This window comes from Hyperolius riggenbachi, chromosome 3 (genome assembly GCF_040937935.1).
Source record: "Hyperolius riggenbachi isolate aHypRig1 chromosome 3, aHypRig1.pri, whole genome shotgun sequence".
Classification (NCBI taxonomy): Eukaryota; Metazoa; Chordata; class Amphibia; order Anura; family Hyperoliidae; genus Hyperolius; species Hyperolius riggenbachi.
The window spans coordinates 349,394,244-349,417,935 of NC_090648.1; the positions used below are offsets into that span (position 1 = coordinate 349,394,244).

Genomic DNA, 23,692 nt, shown 5'->3' on the forward strand with positions numbered 1-23,692 from the left:
TGAATCACTTTCATTAGACAATACATTTCCTGGGAAGTATATTAAACCGAAAAACGCATATATTAATCCAGTATTTGGTGTGATCATCACTTGCCTTAAAGTGTGGATGAGGTGACATGTGAAATATAACTAAGCTTTTTTTTTCCCTTTCTTTTTTTTCTCTGCCTGAAATAGTTGACTTAACATTTAGGTATTCAAATAACAGATTCTCTTCAGTTGGGACTGAGTCAACTATAGCATAAACCTAACTGATAACAGCCATAAATCTATTACCTAGCAGAGAACAGCTTCTGGGTGCAGGAGATAGATAAAAAAAGGTCAATAGTTCATATATTTTAGCTCTGGGACACTAAACAACTGTGTCATTGAACAGAGACAATAAAACATTACATCTACTTTTTAAGCTTTTAAACATAAAATACTGGAGAAAGAGAAGGAGGATAGATACAATTGTTTATCTCATTAAGTTTATTTTCTCCTCAGGTTCACTTTAATGCAGCTGTAGTTGTGTTAGTACATTTGCAGGCTGTTTTAGAAGGCGCGTGTTTTGTAAGATGCTGTGAGCACCCTGAAGAACTTCCCACCATTCCACTGCAGACTTTGGTTGTGTTAATCATGCTTCTATCTCTCAAAGTTATCCCAGACAGGCTGTAATCCAAGCCTGGCTCAGTGACATTAAGCTTGTGAGGTCATACTGTGTCACGTCTTTGTTCTGTCTTCATTATAGATAATTCTTTATGATTGTGGCCATTTGTTTAAGGTTATAATCAACTTGCAGAATGAAGCTGAGAATTATCAATCACCTCCCTGAGTACACTGCATGATGCATAAGTATCTGCTTGTACTTATAAGCAAAACTGCTGCTATCAGCAATAACCAAATTACCAGCTGTGTTCAGCCTATACTTTCAGAGAACCTCCACCATGCTTCACTATTGGCTTTAGACATTCATCCAAGTACTGTTTGTTCTTGGCCCGACAAAATGCCTTCTAATACAGCTAAATATCTCAAAGTTTGATTCACCAATGAAGAGAGCCAGTTGCCATTTTCTGAACTCCAGTTTTGTGAAGGTGGGTCTTTGTAGAACTCTTGTTTGGCTTTGATTTTACCTAGGTGGAATGATTGATCATTTCACTATGTAAACATTTCAGTAAATGTTTTCTAAATTTTAAATAATTTACTTAGTATTAGAAAATGCATTGAGCTCAGTATGGGTGGAAAATGTCACATAGGTGAGAGAGAGCTGAGAGAACCATGCACAGGTACTTGTTGACCTGAAGAAGCAGTCTTGGACCTGTGAAATGCGTTGTCCAGTTTGTGCTTTCTGAATACATTTATTGATATGATTGCCGCTGGCAGACTATGGAGCTCCGCTCAATAACTCAAGCGGGGATGCGCGCGCATTTGCGTGTGTGATCCCCTGCAATACACTGCCCGAGGACTTGACGCCAATCACATTAGGCGGTCCTGGGGGAACCACCTTGCAGCCACCAATCGGCGTTAGGCAGTCCTAAGGGGGTTAACTGTGCATGGATCCATGGACTGACAGAGGAGCGTGCCCACCAGAACAGGTGAGATGGTACTCTGCCAAAGGTATTGCAAGGGCCTTGGTGAGCTCAGTTAAATTGGGAGGAGTTATCATGCAGAAGCTAGCTCAGGGGCCATGGAGGGAAATGCAGTTGCAATAAAGAGCCCCTAGCACTGCTTTTGGTCAGGGGTGTCTGTCGGGGGGCCCTGGGTTAATTTTGCCTAGGGGCCCTATTGTAACTAGAACTGGCGCTGCCTCCAGTCCTCTTCACGTACAGTATAGTTCAATATGGAACACTCTCAAGAATGGTTCAAGTGAACAGCAAAGCATTGAAAAAACTTCAGACACAGATTCCCTTGTTGAAAGTACTGTTAACAATATGGTGATCTCCAAAATGTGACTTGAATAGGGCATTTCTGCAGAAAATGCATCTGCAGCTTGATAAATCTGCCCTTTTGTTTCAGGTTATTATCCTTTTAAATTGCCAGTTTCTATAGTCAATGTAAAATGGTACTGAACTCTACATAGTTTACCTTCAGCAAAGTTCACAGCTGCAAGTCTGAGCTGCAAGATGGTGGCAAACTGTGCAGAGAACCCCAGTCTACAATACTCTGAGAGATCAAAGTATATTTATTCAATTACCGAGATTTTGCAGGTCATATTTTTCCACACTGCACTTTAAATTCATGATATTTATTTTATTTATGCCGCTCCTACTGTAATCCTCCTCTCTCTATTTACATGTTTCCCTTCTCAGAAATATAAGTTGCTTTAAGTCTAATACTTCTTATAGGAGAGCACAAGTAGCCTGGCACATTTCCTTTTCATAGAATTCTGTGAATACCTGGATTTAAAGCAGACCAAAGCAATAAAAAAAGGTGGACCTCTGAAAATTATGATGGAGCTAGCAGTTACATGAACTCACACATTAGCTATATCTCAGGCTACACACTTCTGTTTACATACTAGTCCATAAGCTTGCTTCAGTGTTATGGAATAGCTCTACATAATCATTGTCACTTAAAAAAATTGTTCTGGGAATTATTGTGACAGAGACACACAGTCTGTTCTGTTCTATGGGGTGGTGTAGGGAGTAGTGATGTCGCAAACCTCCGATTTTCCGTTCGCGAACCTTCGCTGAAGGTTCGGTTCACGGAAAAGTTCGCGAACCGCAATAGACTTCAATGGGGATGCGAACTTTGAAAAAAAAAAATTATGCTGGCCACAAAAGTGATGGAAAAGATGTTTCAAGGGGTCTAACACCTGGAGGGGGGCATGGCGGAGTGGGATACATGCCCAAAGCCCCGGGGAAAAATCTGGATCTGACGCAAAGCAGCGTTTTAAGGGCAGAAATCACATTGAATGCTAAATTGCAGGCCTAAAGTGCTTTAAAACATCTTGCATGTGTATACATCAATCAGGGAGTGTAATTAGAGTTCTGCTTCACACTAACACACCAAAATCACTGTGTAATGCACTGCAAACACCTGTTTGCGTAGTGACGGCCGTGCTGGGCTGGTGCGCACCGTGGCGAGAGTGTAGGCCATGGCGGTTTTCAAGCCCATATGGTCGCCGGGCTGTGGTAGCTCAATGATAGAACAACTGTGACTGTCCAGCTGATCAAATTTGGTCTGACCACAATGAAGCAACAACCTTATTATCTTTTGTGTCCCACCCCCACCCGAGACACTCAAATAGCCGGCGGTCATTGCTTCATTGTGATACGCAAGCCCCTTCACCGTGGCAAGGTAATGATCACGAAGGGGGATGGGCACATGTACATGCCTTTGTTTTTTTGTTGCAGCCGCCCGCAGTGCAGCCAGAAAAATTAGGCAGGCATGTACATGCACCAGAAAAATTAGTGTAGCGGCTGCTGCTAGCAGCGGCCTTAAAAATTCAGGAATCCGCCTAGAGTCCTGGACCCTGTTGGTGGTGGCAGAGAAGGCAAGTGGCCTGCAGGCAGAGATGCTGTGTGTGGGAACTGACTTAGTCTTCGGTCGTGCAGTAGCCCTCCGTGATCCATGCAGTGAGGTGGGTTCACTCAACACAACAGGTAGTTAGATGCAGTGAGGTGAGTTCACTGAACAGTAAAGGTAGTTATATGCAGTGAGGTGGGTTCACTCAATACAACAGGTAGTCAGATGCAGTGAGCTGGGTTCACTGAACACAACAGGTAGTTAGATGCAGTGAGCTGGGTTCACTGAACACAACAGGTAGTTAGATGCAGTGAGGTGGGTTCACTGAACAGTAAAGGTAGTTAGATGCAGTGAGCTGGGTTCACTCAACACAACAGGTAGTTAGATGCAGTGAGCTGGGTTCACTGAACACAACAGGTAGTTAGATGCAGTGAGCTGGGTTCACTCAACACAACGGGTAGTTAGATGCAGTGAGCTGGGTTCACTGAACAGTAAAGGTAGTTCGATACAGTGAGCTGTGTTCACTGAACACAACAGGTAGTTAGATGCAGTGAGGTGGGTTCACTGAACAGTAAAGGTAGTTATATGCAGTGAGGTGGGTTCACTCAACACAACAGGTAGTTATATGCAGTGAGGTGGGTTCACTCAACACAACAGGTAATTATATGCAGTGAGCTGGGTTCACTGAACACAACAGGTAGTTAGATGCAGTGAGCTGGGTTCACTCAACACAAACCTAGGTATATGCAGTGATGAGGTGGGTTAAGTAAATACAACAGGTACTGGGTATATGCAGTACTGGGTGGGTAGTAAAATGTGCAGCTCCCTGTCACACACACAGGTAGTCACTGAATTTGCTGGGCTGCTGGCAGTGGCACACACACTATGAATTAGCAAGGCTGTGCATGCAACAAAAGTGTCAGTTTGACACACAGGAAAAAAAAAAAGTACAGGATTAGCTCTGAAAAGAGCTGTTGAGAGGGTGCTATAAAAGCAATAATAATCAGCCAGGAGCAAGCTAAGCAGCCAAGAACCTAACTAATCTGTCCCTAGGAGAACAATCTGCAGCAGCTCGCCCTAGTCTGTCTAATAGCAGGCAGACGAGTGACTGTAATGGCCGCCGGAGGCTGCCTTATATAAGGGGGGCTCCAGGGCTTAGTGTAGCCTGAATGGCTACAATGTGCCTGCTGACTGTGATGCAGAAGGTCAAAGTTGACCCTCATAGTGCATTATGGGGCGAATCGAACTTCCTCAAAAGTTCGCCTGGTGCAGGCGAGCGCGAACCACCGAAGTTCGCCTGGAACCGTTCGATACATCTCTAGTAGGGAGGAAACTTTGGGCACCATTTTTTTAAATATTAACATTTTATTGAAAGTTTCACAATACATGCAAACAAGTGGAGTATTAAGTATGACAAACGTAATACACAGTAATGCAGAAAAAATACAGGCAATACATTAATTGCATAAACACCAGGAGAACAATATCCAATGGTGAACAAGACAGAGAAAAATAAAATCAGGTAATAAAATTAAACACAGAAATCGATATGTCACATGGGCAATCCGAGTACTGTCAGAGAAATATTTTGGAATAAACATCAGTATATAGGTTAGGCATGGGCTGAACATCCATACGGTGTAGGTCGTGCTATGTAATGGAGACATAGTCCTCCAGTATCTTCCAAACATCCCAAGGATGCCAAATATCATCAAAATTATCAACAGCGTTATTCAGTCTAGCCATCATCTCTTCCATCCGTTTAACCTCTAAATCTTTTCCAATCAACATCAGGCACAATTTTGTCATTCTTCACTTAGGGGTGTATTTATTTTTGTTGCCAGCGGTTCAGATGTTAATGGCTGTGTGTTGAGTTATTTTGAAGCGACAGCAAATGTACACTGTTATTCAAGCTGCACACTGACTACATTGTATCAAAGTGTCATATCTTTATTGTTGTCCCAAGAAAAGATATAATATATTTACAAACATGATGTGAGAGGTGTACTCTCCTTTGTGAGATACTGTAGCTAACAAGGTATCATCACTTTCCAACTTACCAGGCCCCCCTACTCCTGTTTTAGACAATCCAGCCTTTACTGTAGATTTTCAAAGATAAAATATTTTAGGATTGTATAGGAAGGATTGCAATGTATTACTTGAGAAGGTAAACTCAGGCCGTATCACATACTTACATAGTTGAGTTGAAAAAAGACATAGGTCCTTGGAGTTCAATCAGAAAACCACTTGATCCAGAGGAAGGGGAAAACGCCTACAAGGCTTGGACCAAATAACCATAAAATTGAAAAAATCCTTCCCTACTTCAGATAACAATCAAATTACATCCCTGGATCAGCACTGCCGGGAATTACTTAGTTATTATAGCTATGATGTCCATCAATGGAAGAAAAGCATATAAGTCCTCTTTAAACACAGCTAAAGATTTTGCCATAACTACTTCCTGTGGTAATACATTCCATGTTTTAACCATTTACGAACAAGCATACATATGAAAACGTCATGCTTTAGCCTATTAATGGCAACAGGACGTTTTAATACGTCGCGCGATCCCGCCGCCGCTCCGCACGTGTGCGCACCGCTACCGCCGCCGTTTCCATCGGGATCCTGTGTTTAGTGATTGGGGAAGAGGACCGAGCGGTCCTCTACCCAATCGCAATGCCTGGAGTGAATGGACGTGACCGCGAACAGCGGCCACCTCCATTCACAAAACAGGAAACTTGTTACAGTTAAATAAAGTGTAAAAAAAAAAAAAGTGATCACTTCCTATAACCGGAGTGTTCACTAGCGCCATCTTGTGGCCAAAAGTATATTACACACACAAACACATACATATACAGGTACATACACATTATTAATAAAATTACACTTCCAACCCCCTCCCCCCCCAAAAAAAACACTTTAAAAAAAATAAGCTTAAAATAAATCAATAAATAGTTGCCTTAGGGACTCAGCTTTTTTAATCTATATTTTATTAGGGAAAATTAATTTTAACTTATTACATAGGGGCTTGTAATTATGGCCAGAACAACAAAAAAAAACAGAAAAATGGGATCGGTTGAAAAGGGCGCCTGAGCTGCCTGTATGAAAAGGGTGCCGCCATAGACATCAATGTTATTTCTGGAAATATGGGCTACAAGGTGTAGAAAAGCGCGCCTGAGTTTTGATATAGGCTACAAGTGGGCTCCCCTTTGTAGCCCATATTTTTTCGGCTACAAGGTTTTCGGCTACAAGCGGGCTCCCCTTTGTAGCCCATATTTTTTTCGGCTACAGTAAGGTGCCCCTCTGTAGCCCATATTATTGACTTTTTTTTGTAGCCGAAGTTTTTATATGGGCTACAAGCACTGTAAGCCGAATTATTTCATTCCCCCACTATCCATGGCGGCCTGGAGGGGGAATAGTAATTAACACATCCCGGAGTTTTTTTCTAGCCGAAATTTGTATATGGGCTACAAGCGCTGGAAGCCGAATTATTTCATTCCCCCACTATCCATGGCGGCCTGGAGGGGGAATAGTAATTAACACATCCCGGAGTTTTTTTCTAGCCGAAGTTTGTATATGGGCTACAAGCGCTGGAAGCCGAATTATTTCATTCCCCCACTATCCATGGCGGCCTGGAGGGGGAATAGTAATTAACACATCCCAGAGTTTTTTTGTAGCCGAAGTTTTTATATGGGCTACACCAAGCGTCTTTTTTGTAGCCGAAGTTTATATGGGCTACACCAGGCGCCTTTTTTGTAGCCGAAGTTGGTATATATATGGGCTCCACCAGGCGCCCTTTTTTACCGGCGCCCTTTTCATGTAGACCCAGAAAAATAACACCTATACTTCAAAATAATATATTGTCGCCGTACATTGTGATAGGGACATCATTTAAACTGTTTAATAATCGGGACAACTGGGTAAATAAAATGTGTTGGTTTTATCCAAAGGAGAATGTTTAATTTTAAACTGTAATGGCTGAAAACTGAGAAGAAATTATTTTTTTTCCATTATTTTTGTATTTTTCCCATTAAAACGCATTTAGAATAAAACAATTCTTAGCAAAATGTACTACCCACAGAAAGCCTAATTGGTGGCGAAAAAAATGAGGTATAGATCATTTTCTTGTGATAAGCAGTAATAAAGTTATTAGGGAATAAAAGGGAGGAGCACTGACAGGTGAAAATTGCTCTGGTCCGTTAGGGTAAAAACCTTACGGGGTGAACTGGTTAATAACTGTACTGTAAAGAACCCTTTTCTAAATAGATGGCAAAAACGTTTTCCCTCCATGTGCAGATCATATCCCCTAGTCCTTTGCACAAAACTAGGGGCAAAAAGCTCATCTGCTAACCTTTTATATTGCCCTCTGATGTATTTATATATGTTAATTAGATCTCCTCTAAGGTGTCCACACTAAATAAGCCCAGTTTATCTAACTATTCTTGGCTAGTGAGACAGTCCATCCCTCTGATCAGTTTTGTTGCTAGTCTCTGCACCTGCTACAACATTGCAATATCCCTTCTGTAAATAGAGTGCCCAGAACTGAATTCCATATTTTAGATGTGGCCTTCTAGAGAGAGCTAAACAGAAGCATTATTATGTTAGCATCCCAAGTTTTTATTTCCCTTTTACTGTGTCCCAAATTATTATGTGCTTTAGCTGCAGCTGCTTGGCATTGATCACTATTATATAACTTGTTGTCAACCAGTTCTCCTATTTTCCTCTTCCTCTAGGAGAGTTTTAGTTAATTAGGCCCACTGAGTCATACTAAGTATATGAAAACCAACTTTTGAATACAGACATAAGTAAAGTTTTGTTATCTTGAGTTGCTCGCTGATCAGGTGATAAACTTGTAAGGCTCTGATTTGCTGTGATCCTTTAAGAAGTGACATATGGCCATGACCAGCAAATCCGTGCTTTAAAAATCCATCACAAGAAGAAATTGATCATATGCTTCTCCATGAGTTGTGCTACACGTGAGCTGCATTATTGTTGTCTTCCCTCAGCCACTAGATATTCCTCTATATGAAATAAATCTATGATACGCTGGCAATGATAAACTAATGGAATGTTCTTCCTTCTTTTCCCAGAGGATCTCTGTGAGTGGTGCAAGAAATAATTTATGTAGTTGCTGGGTTTACCAAGGGAGCATATTTGCATATCCATGACTGGGACAGATGTGAGCTCTTACAAGACATTTTAGTTACGTTTTAGCTGACATATATTTGCACATATTTACAGGATGAGGATACAGACTTGTATTGCACTTTTGGCTAAATTTAGAGCTTTTTAATTTTTGAACCCAGAACATTTGTACAATGCGATTGAAAAGTCATTACAATTCAGGAAATTCTGTATTTGTATGGAGGACATGAAGTTTTTTTTCCCTAAGCTTGTTTTCAAATGAAATCCTGCGAGTCCATTGCCAGATATATGTAAATTTCACTTATTAGGAAAAGCTGTTATTAATAGGCCATCTGAGAATGCTGGACTGTTCGTCCACTGCCTGCCAATTACTCTGAGAATCCACTTCAGACATTCAACCTTTACTTACTCCTTACAGCATTACCCCTCTCTTAATGATTCTTAAACTACTGGGTGGAGGGGCCCAAAACCATATATAAAATAGTTTAAAACTGTTTCAAAGAAGAGGTGATGTTGACTTACCTCCCTCTAAAGATACACACCAGGCATATACAGTGGAATTTTTCAATTTAAATGCACAAAAAACACAAAAACAATGCACTTCATGGGACATTCCTGCTTCTTCAGGTCTATGAAGTAAAGTATGCATAAAGTTCAGAAGCGCTCACGGCTCAAAAACCTCACAGAGTTCAGTTCATCACAAGGTCACCATCCAGAAATTTGGAACATCCAATTAGACCTCCCAAGGCTGTTACTGATTCCTTGATAGCTTGGCCAACACGTCATATAGATATAAAAAGAAAGAGGCACATAGCGTAATCCAACATTTGCAAAATTGCCCGTCACCAAAATGACCTCACAGTCCACCTCGTGCAGGATCACACTCCCCCCAATGTTCCCGCACTCACCCAGTCAGCCTCCTACTGATCCGGAGGTCTGGATATATAGTATAGACAAGGGGATGTGGCAAAATTCACTTTGGATCACGTAGTAATCTAAGGCTTAAAAAGCACCATATAGTGTAAAACCTTTTAATATCTTTAAAAGCATAAAGTATTGCACTCACAAGTGTAGAAGGTCAACAAGCGTTTTGTACATATGTAGTTCACGGTCCCGGGTAGCCGCTCACACACACGCTGCCTCAGTCCTTCTCACCAGCTACTTCCTCATAGTGCCGATCACGTGACGTAGCTCCGCCCTATGCATTTCGTCAGGGAACTGACTCATCAGGGGCATACGTCATGAAAGGCACACCGGCTTCTATACCCTACACACCGCCCACTTATCCAAACCCCGCCTCGTATTCAAAATAGGTCCTCCGCATACATGTATATGAGCGCTCACCCATAGACCAACATTACAGAAGCTCTTATCCGTGGATACGGAAACAGATGATAGCCAAAACGGAAGACCATATCTAACACATGGCACAGGATGCGGAAAGCAGTATTTAAACAATACAGAAATAAAACAACATGGTCCCATAATCATATTAATGATATGTACAACCTATTAACAAACCTATTAAATTTAAAATTAAAATCCTACAATAAGAGCATATAAACAGATCCCTTCATAGGAGAACACTAAACTAAGTGCCAAATTACAGCACCCACGTAGAGAACCAGATCGCATCCAATCACCAACTGGCCAAATAGTCACAAAACCAACCTGCCGGTGCGTAATAATGGGGGATATTACCGTACACCAGGTAGTGCCGACGTTCAAAGACAAAGGTCAGGGAGGATGGGGAATCTGTTCATATACCGGCTAGCTGTTATTTATAAAACAGTTTATATCCAGATCAACATTTAGTCCCAAAGATATAATCTGGATATAAACTGTTTTATAAATAACATTTTAATTTTAAATTTAATAGGTTTGTTAATAGGTTGTACATATCATTAATATGATTATGGGACCATGTTGTTTTATTTCTGTATTGTTTAAATACTGCTTTCCGCATCCTGTGCCATGTGTTAGATATGGTCTTCCGTTTTGGCTATCATCTGTTTCCGTATCCATGGATAAGAGCTTCTGTAATGTTGGTCTATGGGTGAGCGCTCATATACATGTATGCGGAGGACCTATTTTGAATACGAGGCGGGGTTTGGATAAGTGGGCGGTGTGTAGGGTATAGAAGCCGGTGTGCCTTTCATGACGTATGCCCCTGATGAGTCAGTTCCCTGACGAAATGCATAGGGCGGAGCTACGTCACGTGATCGGCACTATGAGGAAGTAGCTGGTGAGAAGGACTGAGGCAGCGTGTGTGTGAGCGGCTACCCGGGACCGTGAACTACATATGTACAAAACGCTTGTTGACCTTCTACACTTGTGAGTGCAATACTTTATGCTTTTAAAGATATTAAAAGGTTTTACACTATATGGTGCTTTTTAAGCCTTAGATTACTACGTGATCCAAAGTGAATTTTGCCACATCCCCTTGTCTATACTATATATCCAGACCTCCGGATCAGTAGGAGGCTGACTGGGTGAGTGCGGGAACATAGGGGGGAGTGTGATCCTGCACGAGGTGGACTGTGAGGTCATTTTGGTGACGGGCAATTTTGCAAATGTTGGATTACGCTATGTGCCTCTTTCTTTTTATATCTATATGACGTGTTGGCCAAGCTATCAAGGAATCAGTAACAGCCTTGGGAGGTCTAATTGGATGTTCCAAATTTCTGGATGGTGACCTTGTGATGAACTGAACTCTGTGAGGTTTTTGAGCCGTGAGCGCTTCTGAACTTTATGCATAATTGATTTTTGGGTGATTTACAGACTGCCATTTATCAGTGCGCTCCACGTAACGAATTTAATTGTGTGTTTCCTAAGCGCAGACTTTTTTATTTTTCTATGAAGTAAAGTGCCTGAAAACAAGAACATTTCAAGTAAACGTGACCATGTTTGATAACAACCCTAAGTCTAATTAATCATATGTAGAAAAAGTCTTATGCTTAAACAGTTAGGGCTGTTATCGAATATTGTTGAGTTTACTTACTTATAGTTGAAATGTTATGTTTATTGTCAGGCACTTTAACGTTGTGTCCCAACTTGTGAGTGCAGTTTATTTATTTGCACATTAATTGCTTGGTGTATACCAAGCATACAATATATGCTTTTATACCACACTCCTGGTCTTTGTCTTTTTTTTTGGGGGGGGGGGGGGGGACTCCGGCTCCCGGGTGTTCTGCGAAAATCACTAGACTTCCCTACCTCACTTAGTGATTCTTGTCTTTTCTTTTTTGCCTTAGCCCTATGCCTTGTAATGTATTCAAGAGAAAAGGGGCAGTAGGTACTACCCTCTGGTGCGATCAGACCCCTATAGATGCGCTCAGCTGCTCCCAGAAAAACCGCTGTGAAAAAACATAAGAAGAGAAGGGGCGCTATGAGCCTTCTATACAAGACAATATCCTCATCTGCTGGGCAGGTCTCACCTGTTTGTAGTGTGGCTGGTACAGCGTACACAGCCTCGGTGTGCCTGCGTCCCGCTTGGCCGAGCTGGGGACCGAGCTCTCAGCGTGGAGGCGGATGTGACGTCACGTCCCAGACTCCTCTGTGGTAGGTAGTGATAGCAACCAGGACGCTCACTCTCTAGAGCGGTGGGAAGAAGTCCTGTCCTATCCAGGAAGCGCAGCCGTGAGTGGAACACACGGCTGTGTATATGATAAAGGAGTAGGGCTAAAATTGTACTGGCAAAGTACAAATTTATTAAAATCAAACAACGCGTTTCGCAGAGGTACGCCCTCCGCTTTTTCAAGTTAGTTATATAAACTTTAAAAAACTCCTTCCTTAAATACTCAGTATACACTTTCTAACAGCCAATAGGCTTAACATGGGCAGGGATGTCATTACCATAGTCCACCTAAAAGGTGGTTGATATATATCTCCTATTAAAGGAGCAATACCAATATAATTCGCTATATATATTTAGTAGTTTGCTGTGCACACTTAGAATAATTAGTTACAATTAATATTGAATTTAATAATTAGGCTGCAAAGACACCCTACTGTATGTTAGACCCATAGGCCTCACAAACGGCAATATCCCCCCCATAAACCACCCACAAACCCTACATATACAGTTTTCCCAGATGGCAATAAAATCCACATGAATGGCAAAAAGGAAATACACTATAGGGAAAGGGGTTATGGCAGAACAAATATATATATATATACATATATGCTCGAGGATACGCGCGCATCGGCACACGAGCGCGTGCGGGCGAGCACCTGGGTCCATGCCCAGGTACCGCAAGCACCCACTCGCGTTGTAATGTATTCATCACTTACATGTGCAAAAGTGTTTGCAGTTGAGGATAACCTTCTCTAGATCCAGTCTCCCAACCTGACTACAGTTTACTAAGCTCTGATTGGTTGCTAAGGATTACCATGTGGCATATTTTCCTTTCCCATTAGGTGCTTTTTATGGTGTAGCAATAAGTAAGATGGGGCTGTAATTAGATTCTTGATGCCTAGATGGACCTGGTTGTGGAATTGACAACTAAAATGCTTGTTAGGTTTCCTTTTTTTAAGCATTGCTATTTGTCATGTATTCACAGGTTTGCCTGTCATGGAAGTGAGGATTGAGATCTCAAGGCAACAGGTGGAGAAGATCTTTGGACTGGAGGAATATTGGTGTCATTGTGTGGCCTGGAGCACCTCTGGTACCTCCAAAAGTCAGAAGGCATTTATTCGCATTGCATGTAAGTATTTTTTCCAAGCAAGGCTTTATATTTACATTTCAAATGGTGACACTATCTGTATGAGAAAAATGACAATGAAAATCACAAAGTTTTTGTTAGTACAGTTTTTTATGACTGTTATATGCTTCAAGTCAGGTCTTTTTGTCCTTTCTATAAATGTATAGTTGAACTGAGTCTGACGATGTCACCATATCTCTCCTCCTGCGTACATAGTCATTTAAATGCAAAGTATCATGGGAAGTTCGGTTTTAGAGTTTTACCAATTTTAATGGACAGTAGATGAGACTTTTCAAAATGCTCAAGCCTCTTACACTCGCTAAATGAAATTCGTCCAATAATGACAGCCTCTGCTGAGAATCTAGAGTGTATACAGCAGCTCCCGATGTTTTGGCCAGTGATCAGCCTGGCGTATTTTTAAAAGTATTTCCAGAAAATGCATAATATAAGAAGCCAAGTACAATGGAATATTGTAGATTCCTCAGGTAAACATTCACACCTCAGACGGCATTCAGAGTTCTCAGATTTAGAGAGGGTACCTCCCAGCATCCACATACCACTGTGCTTTGACATCTGATAATCAGTTTTTACAAGCATCATATTTACTTATAGTAAATAAGTACGACACAAACCTAGACCGTCACTGTTTAGACTAGCACGCAGTTTCTACACAGTCTGTATACTTCAAACAAAAGCTCAAGAACCAATTCAATATCAGAGCTCTACAGTGCCATCTATAGCCACCTTTTTATAAGCCTGCAATTACCAGCCATCACCCAGCTCCCACATTCTGCTTAACCTCTGATTTATGTTTTCAGTCTAACCGTGTAATAATACAATTAATAGGTTAAGGTAAGGACAAAGGAGCAGTTGTAGTTTCATTATTTGCATTCCCACAACAGGAAGCAGTGCTGCCACTCCCACTGGAAGCTCTTAAAAAATCTGTGGCGTCACTTCCTGCATGGCGGTTTTTATGGTATGCAATACGTTGCATGTACGTATGCTACACGCACCTTCTCTCTCCTGTTTTGCAGCCAGATTTTACTTCACCTCCTAATGGCCTTTCTACTATCAAAAGATTTGTACATACAAAAGAGCACTGTTACCTGGAGGGATTGAGATGCTCTCCCTTGGGCGACATTTTGGAGTAGGCACAACCAGGTTGCCGGCACCTGCGACATTGTTCCAAAACAACCAATGAGCAATTAATAGTGGACATAGCTTCATGTCAAAGTTGATGGAATCCAAAGAAGGCATCCAGGAAAAGTATGGGAAGTTAAAGATGATGCAAACGGCCAATGGTGTGATACTGGCTGTAGTGGCCCCAGTGGCTGCACCCCACAACTTTTTTGTTTTTTTATTTGTGATTCTTCAGTTTACGTCAAATTACTAGAATTATAAATGTATGCAACATCTGGAAAAAGCCGAAAGCTTTTTTACTGTGTGTGTTGTTATAGACCATAGAACACTTAGTTGCTTGAGTATGCAAGAAAAAATGAATATTGACATTAAGTTAATCAGAAACAACTTATTTTGATTTTTTTTTTCTGAAAAGTTGCTTTATAGATAACATTATGAATGAGGAGTCATCATTCTTAAGATACATTAACCATGTTCATTCCCCAGTATTTCTAGCAGATAGACAGGAGTTTTCTGCCATTCAATGGATTAGTGCATGTATTGTGTAACAAAGGTTTCTGCTGTGTGCAGCTACTTATTCCTACAGCAATATGGGGGTTTCTGGATAGCCTTGGGGCATCTGTACTCCTAACTCAAAGTATTGTTGTCAAGGCTGCACAGAAGAGAAATCTTACCTGGATGGAAATGTAAAGATCATTTTTAAACTACAAAAAGACTTGTGCAGCCCCACAAATTTATAATGAAAATTCAATTAGCGACAAAAATAACATTGCAGAATAATGATGTGAATACAGAGTGTTGCAAAGGAAACAAATACTCCATATAAAACGTGATATTTAATTGACAACTATTACAAGGAGAAAACACAATATTCGGTATTAGGCTAAGCTAATGACGCATCACTGAGCAACTGAAGCTGTACAAGCTAACACAAAATCATGAAGGCAGAAATTCAACAAGAGGGATGTCCATGGGAAATATCCTGAGATAAGGTCAATCCATGAAATGTCAATACCTTTCTTCTGTGCCTGTGCATAGCAAGAGCAGGTCTGAATGCCTGCATGCAAAACACTGCAAGCATGTGGCTGATTTTCCAAATGGATGGACTTGAGATCACAGTATCCTGACATCTTACCTTTTTCACTAAGCTTTGGCTTCCTCCTCCTATATCATAAAGGGAACTGAGCATCATTTTAACTCCCAGGGCAGCTCAATAGTGCATTAAAATTGTGGCTCATTAATAAAGAAAAAAAAACACTTTTATTTTACCTCCTCTTTTTACATTTAAGGGTTAATTACAGGTAGTATTCTTCTACTTTCTCTACTGCCTCTGTCCACAAGCTGTCCCCAAGCAGCAGAAAATGGATAGTAGATAAGGACTCTTCTAATTAGGCTTCATTGCCCAGTAGCTGAGATCAAACAAACCCATTCAGCATTAGGAAGGAAAGGGGAAACTGTGCTTCAAACAGATAAGATAAGTCACACTTGATGAGCTCTGCCCCAAATTGTTGCTCAAGGGATCGCGTCTGGATCCCTGTGTGAGACAGACAGTCTGCATGTGTACTTACTTTGACCCTAAGATGTGAGCCTTGAGAAAGAGGGACGAAAAGCCTTAGAATGACCACTTTGTTGTCAGCAAAGACATTGCTCAGACAGCAAGCCCTGGCCAGTTATCACCATTGTTATCATGGGCTTGGCTGCAGGCTAGTGATGTGTCCATGCAACACTCAGCCTCAAACTGTTGCTCAAGGAAACAAGTCCCAATCCCTGCAGGCTATAGTAATGTGCATTTGTTTTGCACCAACATGTTCTACAGTACTTTTACAGAGTATACGTATAGTCTTATCACTATTTCACAACGGGGGGGCAATTGGGGTCCGATTGTGCTGTGAATGCTGATTGCCAGTGAACGACTGATTTTTACGAACGACTTGTCATTCAAACCGGTCGTTTGAACAACAGTTAGACGTGTGTACGTTCGATCGTTAGACTGATAGCAGCAGTTTTGACTGATCCGCTTGGAGGATCCATTGGACTAACTGTCGTTCAAATGACAGTTAGGTCTGTACGTGTGCCACACTCTCATCGATAGGCGCTCCTAGATACGGATACCGCACAGACGGCACACACTTGACCTGAGGAATCGGCTTACGCCGAGAAATGCGTTGTCACTGTGCTGATCATTCCCAATAAATGAAACTATATTTTTATAATTGGCTTACTATCATTTTTATGGGTCTTACAATAGACTAGTCAATCTGTACTGTTATTTTCCAAATTGGGCGCCTCCTGTCTAAATTTATCCAGTTCATTGACCAGTCAAACGACATGTAAATTAGCTGACATTAGCACACCAGCTGTTTTTTCGCTCTGTGTGTACAAGACGTTTGAACGACTTGTTTTTTTAATTGAAAGTCATTCAAACTTGCAGGAGGCTATGAGAGCTGGATCTGACCAGGGGCAGTTAATTTGAGCTGTTTCACGACCAGTCTAATAGCGGTCGCATCAGACAGGTGAGTTCAATCCCACACGGGGTGAACGGTGACTAATTTATAGAGGAGGTTGAGTGCTGTCCATATACATCTATTGGCATTGACTGACTGTATTCGAGGTCTAGTGGAGCGCACACCTATAAGATATTATGGCTTTTGATTGCATGAACTGTGTTTGGGAACCATAGTTGTTCTGAAGCTTATCTATATATATTTTTAATTGACTGTGCTGGGAACCAAGGACTATAGCGCTCTTTTGAAAGAACTAAACTACATAGACAAAGCAAGTTATCTTTAAACACAAAAGGATGACTGAGCAAAGCCAATAATGAAGCTCAGTGCTGGAGAAGGTGTGAATATATCCATTTATCTCACACTACAATTACACAGTTGTTTCAGTCACAGAAATGCTGTTTTCAGGAATATTTCAAAGCATATTAAAGCAGAGATGGGAGGGAAAACCATATTGAAAGGTTAATTACAATAACTAATAGATGGTGCAGAATTTGCTTATTTAGCATATTCTGGAGGTCATACATTATACTTTGGTGCTGACTAGTCTAATAAACATTACTAGGCAGTGCACACTATGTGCATTTTGCTCTGGGCTGCCGCTGCAGCTAGATACCCCTCTGGTGCACCCCGCAGTGTCCATAGCAACAGCAGGAAAATACCAGTCACCTGCAATATGAGAGCAGTTTATTCACTGTCAGATTATTGCTGTCTGAGGTTTACTAAGGTGGCTGCTGGGAGACACCAGGGGGTGTCAGTAGCTCCAGCAGCAGCCTGTGGTATGCACTGCTCAGAAAGGTTTACTAAATCACCAAGCCAGCAAAACAGTTTAAAAAAATGAATGTAACAGCTTTTAGCAAAGTCTTCCTCTTTCTATGTGAATTTAACAAGGCATAGATCTGGTGAATCTAAAATTGTGATATATTGACTATTTCTGGCCACCTTTTTACATAACAGAATGGAAAATAATTAACAGCTAGCTCTCATGTTCATATGCATTGATTATTTAGGCTTGCCTTGTATATGTCAGAGCATAACATTACCATGTAATAGTTAATTTGTGTAAATTTTTATTGATGTATCATCTATGCTTTTACAGACTCTGAAATCATTTGTGCAAAGTCTGCAAGTGTGCCGCCAATCAATAGCTTACCCAAACGCTGCTACTGTCATACTAATGTCATCATAGTTACATTGCAGCTACCAGACCACATACTAAGGCTTGAGGAACATGTAGAACTGTGAAATGTAGTGATGGCAAATATACACAGATCAGTTATGAGCTCAGGCGCTTGAGATGAGGCAAATTGTCCTCCGATCAGACAAAACAAGGGATTTATTTGTATTCCACATGATCGCCTTATAGTGCCTGCAATGTTTCCTTTCTCAGGAGAAGGATCTCCTATTTCCTATAAAATATGATATCTCCACAACAGGCAATTTCCAGCATACAGAATTGTTTGGTGAACAAATACCAGCTTTTCCCAATACAAATAACAGCTTTCCAATCCAATATACTTACGTTATCTGTTACCACACCAGTATTTGTAAGCGATGTGCACATTTTCTTCACATGTTGGCCAGGGTGTAAAGAGCATGAGGTACAGTCATGGCCAAGAATATTGACACCCATGCATTTATATCAGAAAATGCACCACTTCCCCCAGATAATTGTTACATTTACAAAGGATTGGTATTATCAAGTTTGCTTCTTTTGCTGTCAATGGAAGAACAGAAAAAAACAGTGGAAACAAAAAATGTGAGACATTCCACACAAAATGTTTAAAATGGCCAGGATAAAATGATTGGCTCCCTCGATGTAATACTTAGTAGCACACCCTTTGTAAGAAATAACCGATGTCAATAACTTTCTGTAACATCTGGGCCGTAACTAGAAATCACTGGGCCCCCTCTGTGAAACTTTGGATGCCCCCCTTCCCCTGCTTTCTGCACAAGTAAGCTGAGAGCCAATGTTATTCAATTGGCTAGTGCACACTTGAATGTGTTTTCCCCATGCAGATAAAAACAGCAGTGAAGCACTGCACACATTTTCTCTATCAATTACATTAGCTTCTGTGATAAAATGTGCATGTTTCCACACATACAGACACACATGGGGCTCGATTCACAAAAGCGTGATAATTGTTATCACGCTGTGAAAAGTGGTTCGCGCGAGTTTTAATGTGAAAACCGTTAATGGATGCAAAAATTCGCGTCCGTGTGATAGCGCAAATTTTCACGCGCGATAACCATTTTTCATGCAAAGCACTTTTCACAGCCGTGATAATAGTTATCACAACTTTGTGAATCAAAGCCCATGGTGTGCAGAAAACGCATACAGAAAACCAACAGATGTGTGTGCTCCCAGCCTCAGCTTATTACACTCATTTTGCACATCTCCAATGTAGCAGAACTGTCTCTGCCGACTTCTGCAGCATCACTACAGTACAGAGCACTTGGGGAGGGGTAGAGAGGTTGGGGCCTGGGAACTGTACACATAAACCTGCTGCACACTGAATAAGGATTGTCAACAAATCTTTCTCTGCAAAACTTTGTATGGTTCCTTATCAGTGGCTGAGCAGATGCAGTCATTAGAACAACTGTGCAGAGAGCATAACGTTTTTTTCTCTCCGTACCCTCAGTTGTAAGTCATTCAGGACAGGGAAAAGAAGCTTCTCCCCCCCACGGGGCCCCCTGGGGCTTCTGGGCTCCCCTGCCGCTGCATCCCTTGCAGAGTCTATTGTTACGCCCCTGTGTAACATCTCTCTGAGGGCATTTTTCAGAGATTTTTCCATAGCGAGCTGCTACAGGTTTCTCAGATTTTAGAGGTTCCTTCTCCCAACTGTTGTTTTTAAATATCTCCCCTAAGGCAGGCCTTCTTGGCATGACAGCATGCTGCGTAGTACCTGACTTCTTTGCGGCTACAGCAGCAATGCTATAGTCCGTGCCCCATGTGCGGGTAATTCGGGGATCCAGCGATCACCAGTCCCCAAATGACTTCCCCCTCCAAGTTGCGACGTCTCGGAGGGGGAATAGTAATTAACGGCGCTCAGAATTTCAGTTGCAGCATGACGAATGACGGCTCACCCTGCACAAAAAAGACCGGGCGGCAGAAAAAAATGTCCGCAGGTGCTCTATGGGATTTATATATTGACTCCTTTCTGGCCACTTCAGAGCTCTGCAGTGCATTGTCTTTCAGCCAATGGTGGAGAAAATCCCTAAGGCTGGGTCCACAATTGTCAAAACCATACGCTTTTTTCCACATGCGAAATTACATTACAACTGAAAGTCAGTGGGTTAGTTTACAATAGAATGGACTTTTCACATGCTGGAAAAAATATACTTTTTGTAACATAAAAACGTGCGTTTTTTTCACAGAAAAGCACAGCGTGTTCCAAAAATCGTGTGTGGAAAAAAGAAGTGTTGTCCCAGCTGAAGGCTAAATTCAAGTGGACTACTGACAAGTTCTGCTTTCATTATCTGTTACAGTGTATATTCGGTGGGCATTGTTTGTTCCTCTCCTTGTTCCCCCTAGCCCCTATAATCCCTTCTTGAAAAATATTCAGACAGGAAGAGGTAGACCTGTGGCAATCATCCTCTCATTTCCTCCTCATAAGGGGAGTGAATGAAGCGGGTAAGAGGAAGGGATAGGAGGGGGATAGGAGGAAACATCTCAGCAAACCTGCCTCTTCCTGTCTATAACCCAGACTTTAGCCAAAGGTCACATTTTTCACGGATTGATTATGTGGGGTATAAGTAGAGGAACAGACAATGCAGAGCGGTATGCGGATTCAGCAAGGACATTCTGTACTTACCTTAGGTAGCCTTGCCACGGGTCAGGTGCCCCTTGGGCCCAAGGCAGCCCAGCAACCATGGTAGATAAGGCACTACTTGTGAATGGAAAGGCTTTAAAAGGAAATAAGTTAAAAAAAAAATAATCACAAACATAAAAAAGCCCTACCTTTTAGAACAAAAAAAACATGGCTGTTAGGAGATTGCAGACTACGGCTGTGGATGTTCGCATGCAAGGATGCTGATGGTTTGAGGCTGCACAGTGATATATTGTTCTATGCAGGAAAAGACATCAGAAGAATAATGAATGGTACAGATACTCTATGCAGAAAGCCAGTGCCTTGTGCTGTATCTATTGCAGTTTTTATATGCTTATGTTGAAGCACAGTGTCTAGGATCTGTGCTGATTATTCTGCCCTCCTCATGTTTATAATGCTGACATGCCCTTTAATCCAGCACAGAGGTATATACGGCGCTTCAGAGGTTTTAAAGCACTGATCACAATCTCTGGCGCTCCAACCTGTCTTCAGGCAAGTTATCCTCCCAGGACGTTGGACGGATCAATACTAACCTACGTCCTTTCCCCGACAATACTCAAAAAACCTCAGCTGCTGATTTCTTAGGGCTGGTCTGAGGATCTGTGACATACAGCCTTGTTACAGAGACCGCAGCAAACCAATAACACCGTGTTAAATCTTATCAAACCCCGCAGAAAGGTTGTGTAGCATGAAAATGTTTCCCAGCAATGGTCAATAGTGATTAACATAAGACTACACAAGTCATTATACATTAATAACATTCACTTTTTTTATCATGTGTAATATGATTAGGTGTGCCCTTAGCAATCCTGGTTGGATCGCAAGCCCTAATTAATAAATATTCAAGTAGGAGCTCATTCCCACCAGAATCTGTGAGTGAGAGATACCTGCTGCTTGTGTGTCCGCTTGTTTGTTGCTTGCGTTTATATTTCATTTCAGTAGCTCTGAGTGCCCTTTTCCACTAGAATGTGTGTTTGCAGCCCTGCAATGCAATTGTAATTTTCTTGTGCATTTTTCCCCATGATATAGCAGAGCTTGCGATTGACTGCCTTAGCAGTCAATCCCAAGCACATGAAAAATGCTGAATGCTGCGCTTTTAAAAATTGCAAAGTTAAAATTGTACTGGTGGAAAAGAACTTCTGTGACTGCCATTAAAATCAGGTTACCATTGTGATCATACATGCATATAATAAAGGCTCCAGTTAAAAGGGGCATCAGATATTAACAATGAAGCTGGCCAAACAGAGGTCAATAACAGTCCAATTCAGCAAGCAATCGATAACTCCCTGTCTGAAAATCAGTCAAGGAGTAATAGTCAATGTACCCCCTTTTACCACCTGATTTAGTCAGTTTACAACAGAAACTAATTTACTCACTAGCATTAGTACTGCTCACTACAATACAGAGCAATCAATCCTTCCTCCAGTGCTCCTCCACCCACCCAACAAAAATATACTGCTGCGCGGGATGCAGGTGATTGATACATTGTTTAATATTGATCATATTAGTCAGCTTGTGAGGTCAGTAGATCATTGACAGCTTTGATTAGCATAATTGAATCTGCCAGGAAATGAATCCTGTGTATGGATTGGCCAGAGTTACAGCAGACCTATGTCCATTCATGTAATGCTGCCTTCAGAATAAGCATTAATCCCCTTGGCGTTATGATTATTTCCAGATTTTAGGGTCTAAAAGCGGTGTAATTTTTTTGCATGCTTTTAGATCCTAAAACCTGGAAAAGATCATGCTGCTAAGGAGTTCTGCAGCAGCTCAGCTCTCACTCGCCTCCCTGGGATCCAGCGCTGCAGTTTTCCCTCTGTCCTCCAGATGGTGCTGTAACCCTTTAGTGAGATTGCTGGCTATCGGCATGACGACAGACGGCGATCTCACCAAGGGGATGCAGAGCCTCGTAGGAGAGGAAGTAGAATAGTTAAAACGCCCACTGCGCGCATTGTACTGCACAGACCTCCCGATGGCTACCACGAGCTTGGGGATACCGCTTCTAGCATGTTTTTCCTACCCCGAGTTGAACTTGTGATTACCACTAAGGAGGTTAAAAGCAGGATCAAGACAACTAAAATTGTCTCCTTTCTCCTTGTGTTGATGAGATTGCAGTGTTGGCCATATTACTAATGGCATGACCATTCATTTGAAAAAGGATGTTAGAAATGTAAAGTGTGACACCGATATCAATAGACACATTGGCCCATATGCAATTAACTTTTTCACCTGAGTTATCTCCTTGGAGATCATTTTCATCTTCTCTTTAAACTAACTTTTCAGCATTTTAAAACTGAAAAAGTACCCAAAGGTTAGTAAAAAATAAGTCAAATTGATTTAGAGTATTTTCTTCCTTGCTGGTGGCTTAAAAGGCATTTGACTGATAAGGTGTGAAAATATCATCTAGGAGAAAAAGTAAATTGCATACGGGCCATTGTTTTTTAGCTAACTAAGGAGAAGAACTCCTGTCTGGTGCTTATTGTTGTTTTATTCCTACTGAAAACATTTGCTACCTTCATGCCCCGGTCCCTAAGTTAAGTAATTAGCACTAGAATGTAATGGATTTAAAAAGCAAGTACGATGTGAAATTACGCATATGCAAAATTTCAGCTCATCGCTAGGTGTGATCTCCTGTGATTTGCACAGGGCACTATTAGTTCCATTGGTCCTAAAGTTCAAATGCAATCACCAGGGAGAGGGATGCTAGAGTGCAATCTAAAAAGTTGCCCCTGTAGCAGGCCAAGTAACTACCCTCAAAATATCAACAAGCACAACTTCTATGCAATGTACAAAGCATACAATAGTCAAAACCGCGGGCAACTAATATTGACGACACTCTCCAAGTCGCCTGAGGTCTTTTGCAGGGCACCATCAGCAAACGTTCTGACAGCAATTTATGAAACTATCCAATTAACATTGTTTAAGT

The 23,692-nt window shown here is 41.5% G+C and overlaps 1 protein-coding gene across 4 annotated transcripts in view; it reads left to right on the top strand.

The window, feature by feature from the left end:
- Nucleotides 1-23,692, top strand: part of UNC5A (unc-5 netrin receptor A) — a 576,194-nt gene that overhangs the window by 344,349 nt on the left and 208,153 nt on the right. For all 4 annotated transcript variants that reach the window (XM_068277048.1, XM_068277050.1, XM_068277052.1 and 1 more), the window contains exon 3: nt 13,152-13,295. In XM_068277048.1, the coding sequence (XP_068133149.1) occupies nt 13,152-13,295 (144 nt within the window). The remainder of the gene's footprint in view (nt 1-13,151; nt 13,296-23,692) is intronic.